Source organism: Larus michahellis, chromosome Z (assembly GCF_964199755.1).
Source record: "Larus michahellis chromosome Z, bLarMic1.1, whole genome shotgun sequence".
In the NCBI taxonomy this organism is placed as follows: domain Eukaryota; kingdom Metazoa; phylum Chordata; class Aves; order Charadriiformes; family Laridae; genus Larus; species Larus michahellis.
In genome coordinates, this window is record NC_133930.1 from 54,068,701 (window position 1) to 54,087,272 (window position 18,572).

Below are 18,572 nucleotides of genomic sequence, written 5' to 3' on the forward strand. Positions count from 1 at the left end.
CAAGCGGCAGCATTTTGCATCGGAACCGGCGGAAGGGGTGCAAACCCCCGCCGCCCCCTGCCCTCGCTGCGCGTCTCTCACCGTGACCGCCGGCGGGGAGCCAGCCGGAGGGCGGCCTGCCCCCCCCCCGCCATTCTCTCCCCCTGCGCCCCCCGTGCCACGCGGGGGGAGTGCGGGGAGGCCGGCCTCGCCGCCCCGGGCCGAGGCGGGCCGAGCCGGGGGTCGCACTACCCCCACCAGCAGCGGCGGGCCGGCGTGCCGCCCCCCCTGTCCCCCCGCCCGCCGCGGCTCCCATCCATAATTAATCGCCTCCCCGCAGCCGCCGCGATAAGAGAGGGCGGGCGGGGACGAGGAGGCGGCGGCGGCCGGGAGGCGGGGGGGGGGAGCGTGAGCGCTCGCCGCGCCCGGCTCACTGCGGCCGGCGGCTGCCTGCCGTGCGGAGCGAAGCGGAGCCCAGCCGCCCCGTCGGGGAGCGCCGCGCTCGCATGGCCGCGCCGCGCCGCGCCGCCGCCGCCGCGGGGCCGGGGGGGGCCGCGGGAGGAGGATGAGGCGGGCGGCGGGGCGGCGGCGGCGGCGGCGGCGCGGAGGATGAAGTGGAGCGTGCGGGGAGCCTGCGCCGCGCTCTCCAGCTGCCTCCTGCTCGCCTGCGCCCTCAGCGCCGCCGCCGTGGGCCTCAAGTGCTTCTCGCTGGGCTCCGAGCTCAAGGGCGAGCCCTTTCGCCTGGGCACCGCCGCCGGCGCCTTCTACTCGGGGCTGCTGCTGGCCGCCGGCCTCTCGCTGCTCGCCGCCGCGCTGCTCTGCTGCCGCCCGCCCGACGAGGCGCCCGCGGCGCCGGCTGCGGACCCGGCGCCGGACCCGGCCTTGGCCCTGGCCCCGGCCGGGGACCCCGACCCGGCGGGCGGCGGCCCCGGCGCGGGGGAGGCGGCGACCGCGCCGTCGGGGTCGGTGGAGAAGGCGCCGCCCGGGGGGCGGCAGAACTTCCTGCTGCTGGGGGTGCTGGTGTTCATGCTGGGCGTGCTGAGCGCCTTCGCCGGCGCCGTCATCGACGGCGACACCGTGTCGCTGGTGGAGAGGAAGTACTCGCACTACTGCCTGCTGCAGCCCGGCGGCGCGGCCCGCCCGCGGAGCGGCCCCGCGGCCCCCGACGGCTCCGCCGCGGCCCTCCGCTGCCAGAAGCTGCGGGACTACCAGCGCGGCTTGGTGCTGTCCACCGTCTTCAACGCGCTGGAGTGCCTCCTGGGCCTGCTCAACCTGCTCCTCGTGAAGAACTACAAGGCCTCCCAGCAGCGCGGGCGGCGGCGGCGGCGGCGGCGAGCGGCCCCGACAGCGGCGGCGGCGGGCGGGCGGCGGCGGCGGCGGCGGGGCGGTGGCGGCGGCGGGCGGCGGGCGCCGCGCCACAGCCAGGGCTCCCTCTTCTCCGGCGGTGAGCCGGAGCTCAGCCCCGGGGATTGCCCGTTCCAGGCCGTCTCCTACATCAACGTGGGCGTCTTCCACGTCTTCGACGAGGCCGGCGTGGAGGTGCACTGCGGCGGGCATCCCTCCGTCGAGCTGCCTGGCTACTCGCCCATGGACCCCGAGCTCAACGCCTCCTACCCCTACTGCTACCCGCTGCCCAGCGAGCAGCCCCCTGCCTACGAGGAGATCTACCCCGGGGAGCCTTGCGCTCACGGCACCTAGCGCCCAACGCCGGCGGGACGCCCGGCTCCCCGCCCGGCCCCCAGCTCGCCTTGACAGCCGGCAGCGGGCCCGGTCGCCGGAGCGGGCCTGCGAGGGGGCCCGCCAGCGCCTGGCAGCCGCGGGGCTAGGGGACAGCCCTGGGACCACCGACGGGATGGCCCCGCCGCAGCGGGCCGCCGTGCCTCTGGCTCTGCGGAAGCTTCTCCTCTCTCCCTCCTTGCTTTCCCCCTCCTTTCCCCCCATCCCTCCCTCACAGCGACCCTCCGTCCGTCCTTCCGTCCGCCGGCGGCTGAATTTTCCAAAGGCTGCGCAAGAAACGCCTGAGGGTTGGTTCCTCCCGCCGCCTCTCCTCCGTAGCCAAGTTTAGTTCCCTTCCAGTGATTCATCAGTCTCCAGCTTTAGCAGTCCAGAGTTACCCATTTATGATAACCAGCCAGTGTAAGGAAAAGGTGTCATGAAGCTTCTTTACCTCTCAAAAGAGCTAAGTTTCTAAACAACGCAGAGACATTTGTGTCACGTTTACTAGAGGTGTATTGGGGATCTTTAACGTTTACACTACTCCTCGGGAGAATTGAGTTCTGTTTTAAGATTTAGTGAGTTAAAACATTCGTTGGTCTTGTAAGATGCACATCGAGAAAAACCTGCACTTTGAAAAAGAAACAGGAAAAAAAAATCAACAACGTTTTTGTACACTAACGTGCCTGCTTTTGTTGATAACTTCTTACTGTAAAAGCTTTCAGAAGTCTATAGTGAAAATGTTTGGTAAATTCACTGCAGTTTAAAATTGATGATTAGTTCCTTTACTAAAACAACTGAGATGTTGCTAGGATGTGGAAGTTAAAAGGAAGTCCAAATGTCATACACATTCCTTTTTGTAAACAGGTTCTGTGTTTTTAATGCAAGGAAGGATTTCTTTTTCTTTTACACAGGTGAAGGGTTTAATTCTATTTTGTACAACTACATGGTTTACCTTGTAAAGAGTTCCATTTTACCTGTTACAATCCATCAATCTGGTAAGCTTGAATATTAAAAGTTTTATTTGAAATATATATATAGTAAAACAGCCTTAACTGGTGCAGTGGTCACAGTTTTAAAGGAGAAAAAAAAAGATATAAACCATCTTGGAAGACGTCTTCCAAATGTGTTTCCAAAACAGTATTTATACTTCTATTACAAAGAAAGAATTTTCTTTTTTGTTAAAAAAAAGAGGCCACTTTAATTCCTGAAAGGTTGGGGGGGGCGGAGGGGAGGCGGGAGGGAAAATGGGGTTGTATGCTGTTAACTCTTTCTGAACTTAGAGGTATTAAAAAGGCTTTCTGCAAAGAGAAAAACTGCTAAACCCTCCTTTGGGATTCTGCTGTGGAATGCCAGTACCGGATAGTGTAAAAAAGTGCTAATTAAAGAGAAGCAGGTATGGTGTATGTTATTACATCATTCGAGAACAGGTAAAGGCTTAATTTCATCTTGCACAAAGAACCAAAAAGCAACTCTTCGGATTGCGTTTGGTTCAGTACCCCCTCCCCCAGTTACGGCATACTGAAATGAAATATTACAAAATAACCTTTCCGTTAATCCTGTGTTTGGAGCCTGCTGCGTAATGCCAGTGTATCAGCTACCCAGAGAGAGAGAGAAGAGGAGAGAGAGAGTGTGTTAAGGGAATACAAAGTTACAGTGTATTTCTGTGGTCCATGGGAAATGTTTTTTAAATTTTTAGCTGCAGAGAGACTGACGTAATTCACAGCCTTAGAATTGGAGAGAGATTTTAGCCTAAAAATATTCAAATCTTTCTGCACTATTTTGTTTTCTGAAGTGTTTTGACTTGCACACTTTATATAATCTAAAATGCAGAATGCCTTAGAAATCTTAAAATTCTTACTGATGTCTGTGAAGCTCACAATTAGAGCTCTAATCTAGAGAAGACAGTTAAAAGCAGCAGTTGCCAATTTGCCAAGTACTTCAAAATAGCAGAAATTTAAAATACAGCTCTTTTTGGCCAGCAGATTTCCTTGTGCAGAACGCCAGCCCAAAACATATGCCCTAGCTAAGTCCCTTTTTAGTAATGAAGATTGGTTTTATGCTGGCTCTCTGCAGATGCACCTTCTTAACCCCTTATGGGACAGTGACTGGGAAGTCCCATAGTCTTTACCTATAATACTAATTTAGGCACAAAAGTGATCCCATAACATACTGTATTACTCATACAGCTGAGATTTTGCAAGATTAGTAACTAAAGCAAGAAGGCTAAATCCTTATGTAGGTCTCCAATTAGGTGAGTTTATGAGACAGCATAGTACCCTGCACTGAATTAAATGGGAACTGCTAGGCTGCAGGGTCATTTTGAAAACAGACCAGCTAGGTGCCTAAATACAGATGCAGAAGCGTAATAACAGTTGTTGGCTTTAAAAAATTGGCTATCTACATTGCAGTTCATGAAAGTTATATCTTAGTTTTACTTAAGGAATTGATTTTTGACATTAAAAGACAGTATTTTACTTAAGATAACTATTTTAGGAATTATGAACTAGACAATTGTGAAACTCCAGATGTTCCAAAGATCAGTGCTCAGGGAAATAAACGGAAAGTCAAGAAAGCTACCTATTATACTCAATTGTTTAAATGTAAACAATTTTAAACTATGAATTTTTAAGATTGTTAAATTCATAACTTTTTTCTTTTGTGTGTGTGTGTACATGCATGTGTAAGTGTGTTTGTGTTTTATTTAAGTCTGTTCAGAATGCTATTGAATTAGGATATTTATTTGTGGCTCAGTTTTAGTTCCCAAATTTCTACTTTTCTTCACTTGGGCTTTTATCCCCTGTAATAGTTTAATTTAGTGGTGGACAGATTGCCAGAATAATGTCCAAGTTGGACTCCCACAGAAGCCAGTAGGCGTCATTTCATTGACTTCAGTGGGTCTGGGCACAAATGATATCTAACACCTACTCTAAATAATCTTTAAAGTAATATTGATCTTCTGGCATGACAGGATGCAGCAGTGGCATATTATTTCTCAGTTATTTATTATTTGTATGGACAGCAGTATTAAGGGAGGTCACCTACGGTATTAGACATGTTTAAAAAAAAAAAAAAAAAAAAAACAGGAAAAAGTAAATTGGCAGGCAAATTGACCAAACAAGCCATGTTTTCTTAAAGATGGTATACAAGTGTTTCAGGTTTCTGGTGACGAACTTTTCTGATTAAACACCACACATATTTATTTCTCAGTGAGAAGAAATTTATAAATACAGGATACAAGACGAAGCTTCACAAGCATGATTGCAGTATTGTGAAGCCATTTTTAGTAAACCTGAATCATCACTCTTATCTTCTGAGCAATAATGTTAGAGTGTATAAACTGTAGTGTGCCGAAATTGAAAATAGGCTGGTGTGGGAAGCATCGGAGCGTAGGTTAATTACCTGAAAGGACTCATACTGTCCCTTTATTTTCCATTCCCTGTCACATGACTGTTGAGGCGAACGCCTGATCGATTCATGTCACTGGAGGGTGTTAACTGCAAGGCTTTTGCCTTAAGTAGCAAAACCAGGGAGAAAAGAAGAGAAACATCGTGTATGTGCTATCAAATCTCCATTTTGCTTAGCTGAAGTAACGACAGGACTGCTTTTTGCCCCACGTAATTTGCTCACAGCTTTACTCACATCTGTTCAACGGGAGGGAAGAATAGACGCGATACTGCTGTTTTGGTCACAGTGGAGTACTGATTTGGTAGCAGACTGCTCCCAGCTTTCCTGTCCCTTTTGAAGGTAATAGCAGCTAGTCAAGGGGGTGAAACAGTGGAAAATCATCTGCTGTCCTTGATGCGGTAGGATTTGTCTTCGTGTGGAAAATATGTATTCCCACCAGCCTATTGGCAATTCACATGTATTATTTTCACACTCCAACATCCTTGCTTAAATCTGTTACTTATACTTTGCATTGTAATTGACAGACAGAATATACGTGAATCTAAAAACAGGAAAAAAAAATGACATTAGAGGGAAATTGTATTAAAGTAGTACAGATTTTACTCAAAAGTTTGATTTCACTGTAGGACTTCTTTGGTTCACCAAAAAGCGCTATGGTGGCTGGTATAACTTAGATATATTTCAGACATACTGTTTAATCATCAGAAAAGGTTTCTGAATGTTCACATGAGAACGGCAATCTGTTTCTGCTTTTGGACATAGTACATATGAAAACCTTTTCTTCATTTTGCCATTTAATCTGAGATTGATCCTCAAGAAAATGTCAGTAATTGATCTTGTAATTTTAGGATCAATAAAATACGTTTTAAAGCACAGCATATCCTATAAGAAAAGCCTAATGCTCTTCATTTCATCCTCTTCATTGTCTTAGATGGACGTTTACTAGTACAACTGAAATTAGGGATTTAATTACCACATTTGTTACAAAAACATTTTTTTCAAGGACTTAGAACTTGTACAAGTGGAACCCTGACATAACATTCCAGGTTTTACCATGAATTAGAGTCTGTTTCTGTGAGTTAGATATTTCTCAGTTGCAGGCTGTTCCAATATTTTAGATAACTGCCATTGGTAAAAATCTAGATCTGTTAATTTCCTATGATGGCTCTCTTTAAATGTGCTATAGTTACATCTCCTTAATACAGGCTCATATTTCCAATTAAAATTCGTAAGGGTAAGATTGAATTCCTTATGGTCACTCTAAAGTTTTAAAATTTCTTAATTATCTCTAAGTACTTAATGGCATGTGACTAGTGCTTAGTATATGTTCCAGAATCAGTAATAGCTGATATAATAGCAGTTTAGCAGATAAAAGACCGTCCCCTGGAAGCCCACAGGCTAATGTAATGCTGAGGGAAAATCTTCGAATACGTGTTGCAACAATTCAGTGTACAGCATGTCCTGCCCAAAAGGAGGCACTGCCCAAACAAAGCAACTAGAAGAAATCTGAGAGTTTTAGTTGGGTGCAGGGGGTTTGTGTATTCTTTTTATTACAGTATTGGTTCTGAATCTCTTCCCCTGCGTCGCTTTCTAAGAGTGAAATTCACAAACTGGTGTTCTCGAAATTTGATTCCAGTAACTGCCTCGCTTCCTGCTGGCCAGCTGTGCTACGTACGTTCCACCCAATGTTCAGACACCTGGTGAAGTTCTGTTGAAGTTTATGGGTCATCCTAGATAATTTGAGACTGAAGATCAAGTAATTTAAGAAGCCATAACACTCTCGTAAGAGGAGTGTATTTTCCTTTACAGAAGAAAAAAATCCTGATGTCCTCTCTCATTCCTTCAGACCCAGCTGCCTTAAGCTTCAGTTTAGCGTGAGTTAGCAGTGGAGATAACATTGCAGACTGCTACTGCTTCACTCGTGGAGTTCTAGATATCTGGAAGACCTCCATAAGCTTTACGCAAGGAAACACTTCTAGTGAAAACACATACTAAATGGCTCTGACTCATCAGAAATCAGATCACAGAAAATTCAATGTCCTGAGTGAAACTACCCAGTAGATGTATTGCAGTAGCAATACAATCCAGCAGAAGTTCCCAGTATTTCACTTCGGGATTTCTACTCCTGGCATGGTTCTGTCTAATTGGGATGTTAGGAAGTTCATTTCATGGTCTTGGCAAATGAATTGTTTGTTTCACTACAGCACATAGGGATTAAACACCTCCTAAATACCACGAGCGTCCTCACCAGTTGGTCTCTGTGGCCATTGTTAGCAGAAGATAAAGAGTGGGAGGAGAGAAAGCTTATTGTGATCCTCTTAATGGGTTCAGAGGACTAAACGTTCCAAAGCATTCATTGGTTTTATATTAAGGCACCGGATTTTGGGATGGAAGAATACCTGCAATATCTAAAAGGATTATTTTCCAGGGATACGTTTTTGGAAACTTAATACTTGGATCTAGAGAAGGTTCTTTCCGAATTTGCTTTTTCTCCCAGGTTCTACATTTTAAATGAAAGCTCATCTCACAAAAATACTCAATGAAATCTCCAGGCATTTAAATTATTAAATTTAGGGAGATTGAGTAGAGCTGTGCTACAAATTACTGAGTGCCACTAATTCATATAAGGAATTTGGCACATGGTGTAGATGGTGCTTTATAAACCAACCCAAATGAAGGAGGCAATAGCACAAAGTTGTGCTGTAGAAAGGAAAGCTCCAGATGATAATATCCAGTCCCAGGCAACCAGGCAGTCATGGATTTTGTATGAGCTACATGCAGTTTCAAGGTGCATGTAATTTCCATGCATTCATGATTAAAATGAATGCCCTCACAAAGATATTCACAAGGGTTTATCAGCAGTGGATCTGAGCAGAGGCTCTTCTCGCTAGCTCTAGGCCAAATGGCTCCTAGAAACATGGAAAAGTCCTACCAAAAGAAGCTCATGCTTGCACCGCAAAGGAAAGAGACACTGAGAATTTTCTACTTTGTTGCATTTTGGAATATCTGCCTCTTCCTGGATGACCCAGAACCTACCAGCATATGCAGATCATCTAAATTAGACTCCCGGGAAAACAGAGGAAATGGAAATACAAGTGTAGAAAACCTCTCAATTTGTCCACATTTTTTTGATGTATAATCAAGAGCTGTGTTAATTCTAGGATCAGTACCTCCTGACCCGAGCAGTCAAAGTTATTAGTAACCAAAAAAAAATTACTACCACCAAAATAAGACTGGGAGATTTTGAAAATCATAAACTGCTTTTTGACTCGTCACTTGGTCTAAATCAAAAGGAAAGAAATTCAGATACAGCTCTTTGTGAAACTGTTGCTAAGAAATACGGCTTGTTATGCTGAATGGAACAGAAGGGTTGCTTCTGTGAACACATTGGGAGCAGATATAGCTGCACAGAAACGCATTTGGCTGGCAGAGAGACTTCCTCTTGAGTGAAGTCTTTGGAGAACTACCAGAAAATACTGAAAGGCACCATCATCATCCAGGCTTACCCGGACCATCGTTTAGTGCATTGAGCTTGATGTTCCAATATGCAGTGGACCCCACGCTGTCTTGTCTTGCCAGTGGGAACAAGCCACTATCTCTTGTGACACCACAGTGCCAGCGCCTGCTGGGTACGTGCAGGGACCTTCTGAACCCCTGGAAACAGGGACTGTTCCGCGCATGTGTTGAGAGATGGTAAGGCAGGACGCATTGCAGCCCAGGTGAAATGCTGTCCTGCGTTACAGGATGGGGAAGGCAGGTTGCTGTCACGACGCCAAGGCTCCAGGCTTGCTACACTGCCCTGGTTACACAGGGCTACGGAGGGGCATAGGCTGCATGTGGGGAGCTGCTCCCCGGTTACTTTCGCAAAAGCAAAATGCCCAAGTCAAGTGGAATGGGGAGAGGAGGACTGTCTTTATTCCCCGCCCCGAGCAAAATGAGAGTGATCAAATTGCAGACCTTCACAACAGAGGTGCTATCTTCTGTGTTGGGTTCAGTTTTCACCCCCTCAGGTCCCCATAGCAGCTTCTCCACAGGAACAGCGTGCACGCAGGCTCAGGATGGCAAAGTGCACGCTCTTTACTGCCTCTGTGCTTAGGGGCAGACTCTGCCAATGGCAGACTGAATTGTTCCATCAGCTGATGAGGCAATAAATAGAAATAAGCAGCAAGGCATGAAAAACCTCTGCCTGTGTCCTATGTTTGGCATGATACAAGAGTTGTATGACGCTCTGGTCTGTCCTTCGCTGAAGGCTGTGGCAGTCCTTATCTGCTTAAGGTCTCCAAGATCCAGAGCTCTTAAGAATGAGGATTCCTGTTGGAAGTTTTCCTGGACTGATTTATCTCAAAAGTCAAAAAGTAGCCCTGGCCCTGTTTCAGCAAATGCATCTCAGCATCTAAGCATGAAAAGAAAAAAGCATAAACAGGGCAGAACTGTTCATTAATTTTTCATTGAGGGCAGCAAAAAGACAAACGTTAGCATTGAGATCTCAGATATGGAGAAATGCTTCATTGTAAGAGGTTTTGAAGCTGACTGATAAGGAAGCAGCAGAAGGTATTTACACCAAAAGAAAATGGATATTTCACAATCCTGCTGTCGCCCTGTTCATAATGTGCAGCAAAGGTTAACAATAACAGGAATTTCAACTTGCCTTATACGTGCAGCTAAAAATGCTTCAAATCTCCAGATGATTACTCAAAAACTATTTTACACATGACTACACTAGACTTGCAGTTCAGCACCTACTGTGTTCATAGCTACTTATTGGGAGCTTTTAGTCTGGTGTGCGCACAGCTAAAATGTGTATGCCGGCTATGGGCAGGTGGCCTTCTTCTTTAGCCAGGACACTGCCACTGGTGGGGCAAGCTCACCTGTTTTGTTGGGCAGTGCAGTGGAGTGGGAGAGCAACCCCACGCAGCCACTAAACGTCAACAGAAGCGCAGGCACTTCCAGCATCGTGGAGCCACACCTGGCTCTTCCCCAGTCACATTCCGTGGGAGGCCCCAGTGAAACCTGCAGGTCTGTGGACTGGAAGGTACCACCATACTTTTGCACAGGTCTCATAAGGAAAAGAGGCAAGAGCAGGGACAGTTGAGATCTTCAGCTGCTCGCCTTACTGTCGAGGCTGGTGAGGTACTCAGTAGCCCAGGGCCCCAGTACACCATAGGGCACAGCACACCAGGAGGTCAGGCGCCACAAGAAATGCATTTCTCCCCTGAAGGAGCTATCAGTATCGTGAGACCACACAGAAGACAGACTAAAGCACTGATGTCCCTAATTTACCGTGCTGCACAGCTTGAGATAGAGAGGGCCACGGTGCTGTGCTGTGATCCTCAGCCCCTTACAGCTCATCAGCTGATCACACTCATACTTGGGGAAACAGGGGTAGTGGAGTGACAATCATGCATTTAACCAGTTAAATTAAGCACTGATGGACCAGACAATGGGCAGAAATGGAGTTAAAACACACAGAGGCAACCTCATTCTCACCCTCCCCTGGGCACATACCTGGAGAACTTTGATAGGTAGGGACTTTGTGGGGGGAAGTTTTATTTGCATGAAGTGGAAAGAAAACGCCTATCTACAGCGGAAATGTCCAGGTATTCCTGGAAAAAAAAATACTGTGATCTTGTTACCGCAAAATGGAAACCCAAAAGAAATTCCCAAGAAAGGTATTTCAAGTGGAGAAATCCAACTAAAACCCACACAGAGTAGAAGCTGATCTCTTAAAATTTGACACCTCTTCTTTCTTTTGGAACAGTGACATCAATTTGTTCTTTACATTTTCAGCTCCAGCTTTCAGGCAAGATAGAATGTGGTAGGAGGCAGACACTGACAAAGGCTCTACTGGCAAAGTGTCAGGTAAAGGGAAACCATTTTTACATTTCTGCTCTGACAAGAGAGGACAATATATTCTATCCTGGAAGCTTAGATGGCAGAAGCAGCAGTGATTAATTGCTCTAATTAGGGCTCCAAATAGGAAAGAGTGCGTTTCCTGAGCTATTGCGTGCTAAATTTCCTCACTTCTATGAATAACTGTATTGCTCAGAGGAGATGGGCATCAAAGTACATCTCCAGAACAAACATTTACCCACTTCAACTTAGAAATACCACTAGAACCTCAACACAAATAACTAATGCAAGGAGACAACGGGCTATTTCAGCACCTGGGAGGCAGCATAATGGCCTGGTTCAGCTGCTTCCCTAAGGAGCTCAATAAATGCTTGCATGAGCAACTGCACTGATAATGGGTATGTTTCTGGTCCACCACACCACCACTTGCTGGTTTCAGTGAACCACCGATTTCTGCTGCCCACTTCAGTACTAACAGGAGACTTTTCAGCAACAGAGCTGGTGCATTGATCCTCTTGTGTTCTTTACTGAGGCGTGTTCCCTTCCACCTCCACCTGCCTTTCAGCCAGCACTGACCTTTCTGCCACCAATGGATAAATGTCAGGTCCTGACTCCGTCCTCTCTGATGAGGACAAATAGAAATAAAACCACTGCAGTCAATAGAATTACACCAAAAACTGACTCTTTTCACCATAAGGAGAGCAGGGCACTTAAAGTGCCGACTATCAGCTTTGCCAAATGCCTTACGGGAAATTCTGAATGCATTTCTTCAAAAAAGAAGCTGGAAGATGTTTATCAAAAGAAACCCCAAAACCAAAACACATTTTAGTTGGAATATGTCCTACACAGTCCGGGAATCAGCCAACTTTAGCAACACTCTTCTGTCATATGTAGAAAAAGCTTTTGCTTCAGCTGAGTCAAGCTGCCTCTTATTGACAATCAGATGTACTGGCACACTGCATCTAATCTGGATTGTGGCCATCTACAAGTAGCTAGAAGCACACAAATAATAAGGGTTCATTACTGCTCACTGATTTATATGAGAAGGGCCATGAGATACATATGCCCGTTATCCATTATTTTTCTTTTGGTGTTTGTTTGAACCACTAACTTGCCTGAGTAATAAAAAGCACTAATAGAGGCCACCAAGGGAGGAGGTGCTTAACATAGGTGCAGGCCAGCAGCACTTCACGTTCACTAAGGACAAGACTCCTTCCACTGCTTGTGCATGTCAGAGGAGTCTCTACAGCTCTACATTGCCAGAGAGCAGGCTACCAGGGCGACAGGATTGCAGGCTGGTCTTAGACGTGTTCCTGCTGGTGAAGCAAAGTAGAGCAGCAACATGCAAAACAAGCTCCACTGCTGATTGTAGCCTTTCATTTGTATGCTCAACACTCTTCCAGCAATGAATCATCAGCCCAAGTTCTGCTCAGCTCATCATCGTTGCAATGCTGCAATAGCACTGAACTGGGGCGAGGGGGGCGGACAGGGACATTAATTCATCACCAAATGACCAAGAACAGGGAATGCTGGACGCCCATGAAGCTGGCAAAATTTTACCCTGCTGATGTGGAAAGTGCCATAATACACAGATATCCATAGCAGAGTTGAATAAAGGGGAGATACTTAAACCATGTCAAGGTATCTGCAGTGCAATGTGCACCACAGTGGGAAAGCAAATTTTAGTCAGAAGTTTTTTTAGAGAACAGCAAAATTACCCAGCTACAGCCATGCCACCCGTAGTCAGGAAAACTCTTCATGTCAAGGCAAGGGAAGGCAATGCATTCCGTGGGGGAAAGGAGTGCTCCATCCCTTTCCAATCATCAGGACAATCTAGGGAAAAAACACAATGCTTTAGACAAAAAGCCTCATACATTCCCCAAGCAGAAAGGCAAACTCTGTTCCAGGTGCATGCAGCTCTTACCTGAACAAGATGCCTGGAATTTACATCCCGGTGAGAAACAGAAAGAAGCTACCAGTCCCACAGACACCTGGGACTAGCTGTGAACTCTTTCCCAGCAATCCCATTTCTGGAAGAAGACACTCCTGTGTCTGTCAAGAACAGAGCTTACGTGTGGAGATAAAGTGCATTTTTTTCAAGACTTTATGAGGACAGACTGAGGGGTTTTTTGTTAACAGCTCAGGTTTGGTTACAGATGTTTATGTGCCAGCCAAGCAAAACACAGCACACTCGTGGAAGAACCGGAGGGACACAACCAACTCTCAGATACTGCCTACATCTGAAGTTAAACACATGCAAAGGGCACCTTGTCATAGTGCCTTTCAGGGGAACTGCATCAGGTGAACAAACCCAAGACGCAGAGGAAATTAAAGATGCACTGATGACCTATACAACAAAGGAGAAATGCACAATTTCAAAATTAAAAATCTAAAATCAAACTTGTAAGATGACATTTACACAAGGAGCCTTTTGTCTCCAGTGTCAGTGGTCTTTCAGTTCCTAAAGGACCTTAGCACCTGCTTGTTGCAGAGGGCTGCATTTTGTCTTTGAAAACTTTGCCATCAAGGAAGTTTGGGATCCTTTATAAAGCCAATCCTGAGGGAACCAAGATAGTACAGTTTCCCATTTTCTCATAATGATCCACTTATAGCAGAGTGGTAAGATCAGGCAAGATCAGGTATGCCATCTTCAGAAACAAGGAAACATTAGATTTGGATGAAGGGATGATTAAGTGGAGATCGAAAAGGAGGGAAAGAACTTGAAAAGGTCAATTTTTACAAGAGCAGAGGAAATGGGGAAGCTTTACTCTAAAAGACATACAGACTGGCTGTGCATCTCAGCTAACGACTGGAGAATAATTTCCTCGTGGAGCAACCACATGGTTCCTTAGACCATGACTGCTCTTTTTCCTCTTTGTCAGTTCCAGAAATTGCAGCCTTTGCCAGTTTTGCTGCCTGGAACTACTGTGGAAGGAGGCAGCATCTCTCCATTCCATCACAACTAGGCCAGATAGTGCCCATGGGCCAAAAGCCCTGCACAAACACACTTGCTCTGGGAATTAAGACGCTTCCTTTTCCTGCTGCATTGTTGCTAGGGAGCTCTTGAGGTTCCCCTGGATACTGTGCAAGGGATAATAAAATGCTCTCATCTGCCTGAGCGGAACAGTAACTACTGTCAGCAGCTCCTTTTGCCTCCTCTCCTTTTGGCTTTTTTTGTTTTACCCCAGATTTGTTCCAAAAACAATGGTATTGCCAAGGGTTGGTATAGGCAAAAGAGCATTAAACCCATGAGCCTTGTTGAACTGAAGCTGTTGTGCATGTCAGCAGCTTAGTCTGAGCCTGCTGGGAGAGGCAGGGATGTTTTCAAGGCTGTGATCAAAAACTGACACCAAGCTCAGGTCCGCCATGCTTACCTAACATAGCAGCATTTCCAGGGTGCATCCACCACATATCCTTCCCTCTTAGTCACTCTCCTTACTTGCCTGAGGCATCTGCTGCCATGCACCCCAGAATGTGCGCAGCGAATTAGTGTTTGAGATGAAGCAAAAGAGCTAAATACCTTCTTGTGAACCACCGTGACCCACGTGCTGCCTGTGAGGACTGAGGCTGAAATAGGCTCTGGTGAACAGCAGGCCTGAAGCAGAAGGAAAAAGGCCAAATTGTCTGGAATTATGAAGTAATGCCAGAAAATGGAAAGTGCTCCAGATACATCTGTTACTCCTCTGCCAGCAAAATTTGAAGAAGATGGCTTCATCCGTTAGATTTAACCAAATGAGTCAAAACTCAAACATATAGCAGCACTGAAGTCTTGTTCATGTACCTTTCAGCTTCCTGGAAACCTCACTGTTTTTCTGTACCCCAATACCTCATGTTCAAATCACACCACAGATCTTATATGCAGAAACTGCACAGTGGAAAAAGCTACAAGACTAGAACACCAGGTACAGGCAGCCACTATATCAGATCTAGATGAGATCAAGTACCAACAGTGATTCAACATGTCAGCTTAAACAATAATAAAAAGATGTCTGTCCAAGGCTGTCAGTGCCCTAACACATCACAGGAATATTAAAGTCTCAGAAATGTTAAAATAATTGTACCAGCCAGCTCAAAAACCTCTTTGATACTCTTCGATTGCTCCTAGGCCCACCCATAACCCCTTCTTGAAGGCAGATAAGCACATCTCCAGACATTCAATGGGAGGAGCCATTCAACTCTTACCCTCAAAGCCTGGCATCCCTGGTGAAAACTAATTTCCTGGCTCCCTTCCAGGAGAAGTGAATCTCCTTGGAGTCCCCAAGATCACCTTGGGAGTGGATGGGGACCAAGGCGGTGTCATCCCTCACTCAATGTGGTTTTCTAAACCAGGACAGAGATGTTGAGTGACTGATACTTGAGCATTGCTTTGTTGAAAAATCCATGACAGGGTTGCCTGTGGTTCTTCTTTTGTAGCAATTTACCCTGCAGAAGAATGGCACCAGCCTCCACCTTCTGACTGCACTGGAGGACAAAGCCCAGACCTTAGAGCAGAGGTGGGATGCAGCAGTATGCTGTGTGCCAGCCTCTATGTATTTATTAACTGTTGGCCATAACACCCACTGAGCTCCTGCTGGCACTCCAGACAGAGCAGGCTGGTTTGCTTCTGTGCCGTAGGGAAGGAAAGGCCAGGTCACAGCTCCCAGCAGGTGCTGAGCTGTGAGATACCACCTGAAGCCTAGTGACGTCTCTCAGCAATAAAAGGCAGCTGCTGCAGCAAGATCACCTTTCAGGGGAGCTCAGCAGGGAGCATGGGGTGCTACCCTTTGTCCTCTGGGGCCAGCAGGCAGTCAGCAGCCCTGAGCTCAGCAGGAGCCATCTGTCCACTACGCTCAGGTCCACTTCAGGCTCTGGCAGTGCATTCGCCAGCTGAAAGACCCAGAGCAGGAATGGGGCTAAATTGCCCAAATCCAACCCACAGAGTTCTTCAAAACCCAAGCCTGCCTGAGCTGGCTTTTCCTGCAGCCCCTGTGAAGACTAGGCATATACAAAGAAAGGCAATTTCTTTGCTTCCAAGCTATCCTCTTTTCCTAACAACCTTTTTGTCCAGATCAGCAGCCAGAGCAGTAACAGCAGTGCGAAGGGATGTATGACTCCCAGCCCCATGTGCAAATGAGTTGGGAGAAACATACCAAGAAGTGCACAGAAAGCATCCCAGAAATTGCCCAGGTATGACTCTACTCATTGCACCTCACCTGCCTGATTTCTGACCTCACTCTCTGCTCAAACGACCCATAGCCCTGCCCTGAGAGAGCTGTGCAGACGTTTTGTTTGGGAGGAGAAGGTACTGCCAGCAGCATCCCATCTTGCTGGTGTCAGCTGCAGGAGCTGGGGAAAAGCACGTTCCTCATACATGCTGTGTCCTGGGACATCAAGAAGCTGAGGAAAAAAGGAGGATGAGACTGCAGATGGAGCTTAATACATGTTGGTGACAATATTCATCAGCCACCCCAGGCCAAGGTAATTAAAGGTGGAAAAGCACTGAGCCATCAATACCTTGCTTCTGCAAGGCACCTTGGGCAGGAAAGGATTCACCACACCTATGCCTCAGTTAGCCAAACATATCATACAAATTGCTGCCTCCTACATGTCAGAGACAAACTAACACTGCGTCCTCCCGCAGTCCCCAATTCCCCAGCTCCTTGATCTGAGACACTTAGACAAACTAGTGACCTGAAGACACTAGCACACGGTATCTTTGAAGCGCCTAAACCGACTTCAGAATAGACACAGACTTAACACTAATCTTTGCCAGAGCTTCTCACTCCCACACAGGAGTGGAAGGGAAGAAAGGTGCCCAGAGGATGGCTGCTGCTGCCTGTAACTCAGCACCAGCTCATCCTCCTTCCCTCCAACCATCTTCTTCCCAGAGAGCTTATTCTCCTCACCATAAGCCATACATACCCCCAGGTGTGAACTAAGCAAGGACAGCAGGACAAGATGGCTTATTTTGTGGCCACAGATGCCCTGTGATGCTGATAGGGCCCTTTCTTATTAGGCTCTGTCCCTTAGATTATGGCCACCACATTCACACCACTCTTAAACTGTAGGGGAAGAATCAGGCCTGCCTCTTCCGCTGCTGCTGCCCCAGCAGCGGTACAACAAGCCAAGCATTTGGCCATGCACGCCAGCATTTGTGAAACCACACAGCCCCAGCAAAGCCTGGCTTTTCACCAGCCACAGGCTGAGCTGCAAGGGATTATCTCAATGGACAGACACGAGAACTGCATCCTTTGTGGCCTCCTTGCACCCACCCTTTGTTGATAGTAACTCAAAATCACAAACAAAAAACTAAACCTGATGGCCATGTTCTGCATAAAAGACATGATCCTGGCAGTGGTGAATTACATGCTACATTTCATGTCCTCTTCGCAGACCCCTGGAGGACAAAAAGGTGATGTCAGTTCATTCGTTTCTTCTTCAAACACCATCTTCAGGGTTGTGATGGCAGAAGAAAAGGTTACAGTAAAAATAAAAATGTTAATTTAAAAAAAATGTGCACAATGAACTGATTTTTTGTATTACCCCACAGACAACAACTGATGAAAATTGTTCCTGACAACACATCACCAAGAATTCCCTGTAGAGAAGGAAACCCAGGCAGGTCTTTGTAAGTGTTAGTCACACTCATGTAAGCACAGCCCTGATCCCCTCTCTTCCTTTATCACCCTCAGCCTTACACATCATCTCCCATCCTATCTACTCAGCTAGGCACACCCTCAATCTGTATTTCCAAGATGATACCTTCCCACAAGGCCAGGAATACATGGTGTTAATTCCTGGACATGGACCAGGGGAAATCAGTCGTATATGTACAGCATCACCTAACTTAAGCAGGTGAGGTGGAAGCATGTACTCTGGAGTCATTAGACAGAGATAAAGGCTCTTTCAAAGCACAAAGCAAGGCAGGAACCTAATTTAGCTGCACTGAATTGCATTGTGGAAAAGTACAAGGTGCTTGCTGATAAATTAGGAAGATAATCTCCCTAGATAGATGAGGATTTACCAAAGGTACCCAAAATGATGTGGCGTGCAACCTCCCAGGCACAGGGAATGCACCAAATGCTGAAATGGAGACTGGCTGCTCCGCACAAGGTTGATGGCGAGCTCACCTGCAGGATGGGACTCACGTCTGCCCAGGCATAGCTGTGGTGTCCCAGCACTTGAGAGGGGAGGGCCGCTCGCAGCCCTTGATGCCACCAGGTCCCCTGGGACGGCCAGCAGCACACATGTGCCCATCCATGGCTGAATCCCTTAGTGTTTTCATTTTCCTGGCCTTCAGCTGAGGGGAGGTCTGTGCTGCAGCACGTGCCATCGCGCAGCACTTGGCAATCAGCTGTACCTGCAGGCAAAGCACAGCCCTGCTCCTGCGTGGCGGCTGCTCGGAGGGTGGCTTCCATTACCGCCCGACCCCCGTAGGCAGGGAAGTAGAGCAATCCAGGTGCTGGGCTAAAAATAGGAGGAGAGACTTCGCTTTCTCCCTTTGGCCTGTTCAAAGCTCTCCACACTGATTCAAGCCACTTCAACAGCTGTCTGCTTCTTTCCTTCCCCAGCCTTTCCCAGCTCTGACCTGCCACTCTCTGCCCCTATATTCCATACCCAGCTTCCCCACCTCTTCTCTGCCG

At 47.2% G+C, this 18,572-nt stretch overlaps 1 protein-coding gene across 1 annotated transcript; it reads left to right on the forward strand.

Moving 5' to 3' along the window:
- The first annotated feature begins 510 nt into the window (after positions 1-510).
- On the forward strand, positions 511-5,978 carry TMEM271 (transmembrane protein 271). The gene has a single exon (XM_074570416.1). It carries the CDS (start codon positions 589-591, stop codon positions 1,675-1,677), a length of 1,089 nt encoding a protein of 362 aa, XP_074426517.1. The 5' UTR covers positions 511-588; the 3' UTR covers positions 1,678-5,978.
- The last annotated feature ends 12,594 nt before the right edge of the window (positions 5,979-18,572 follow it).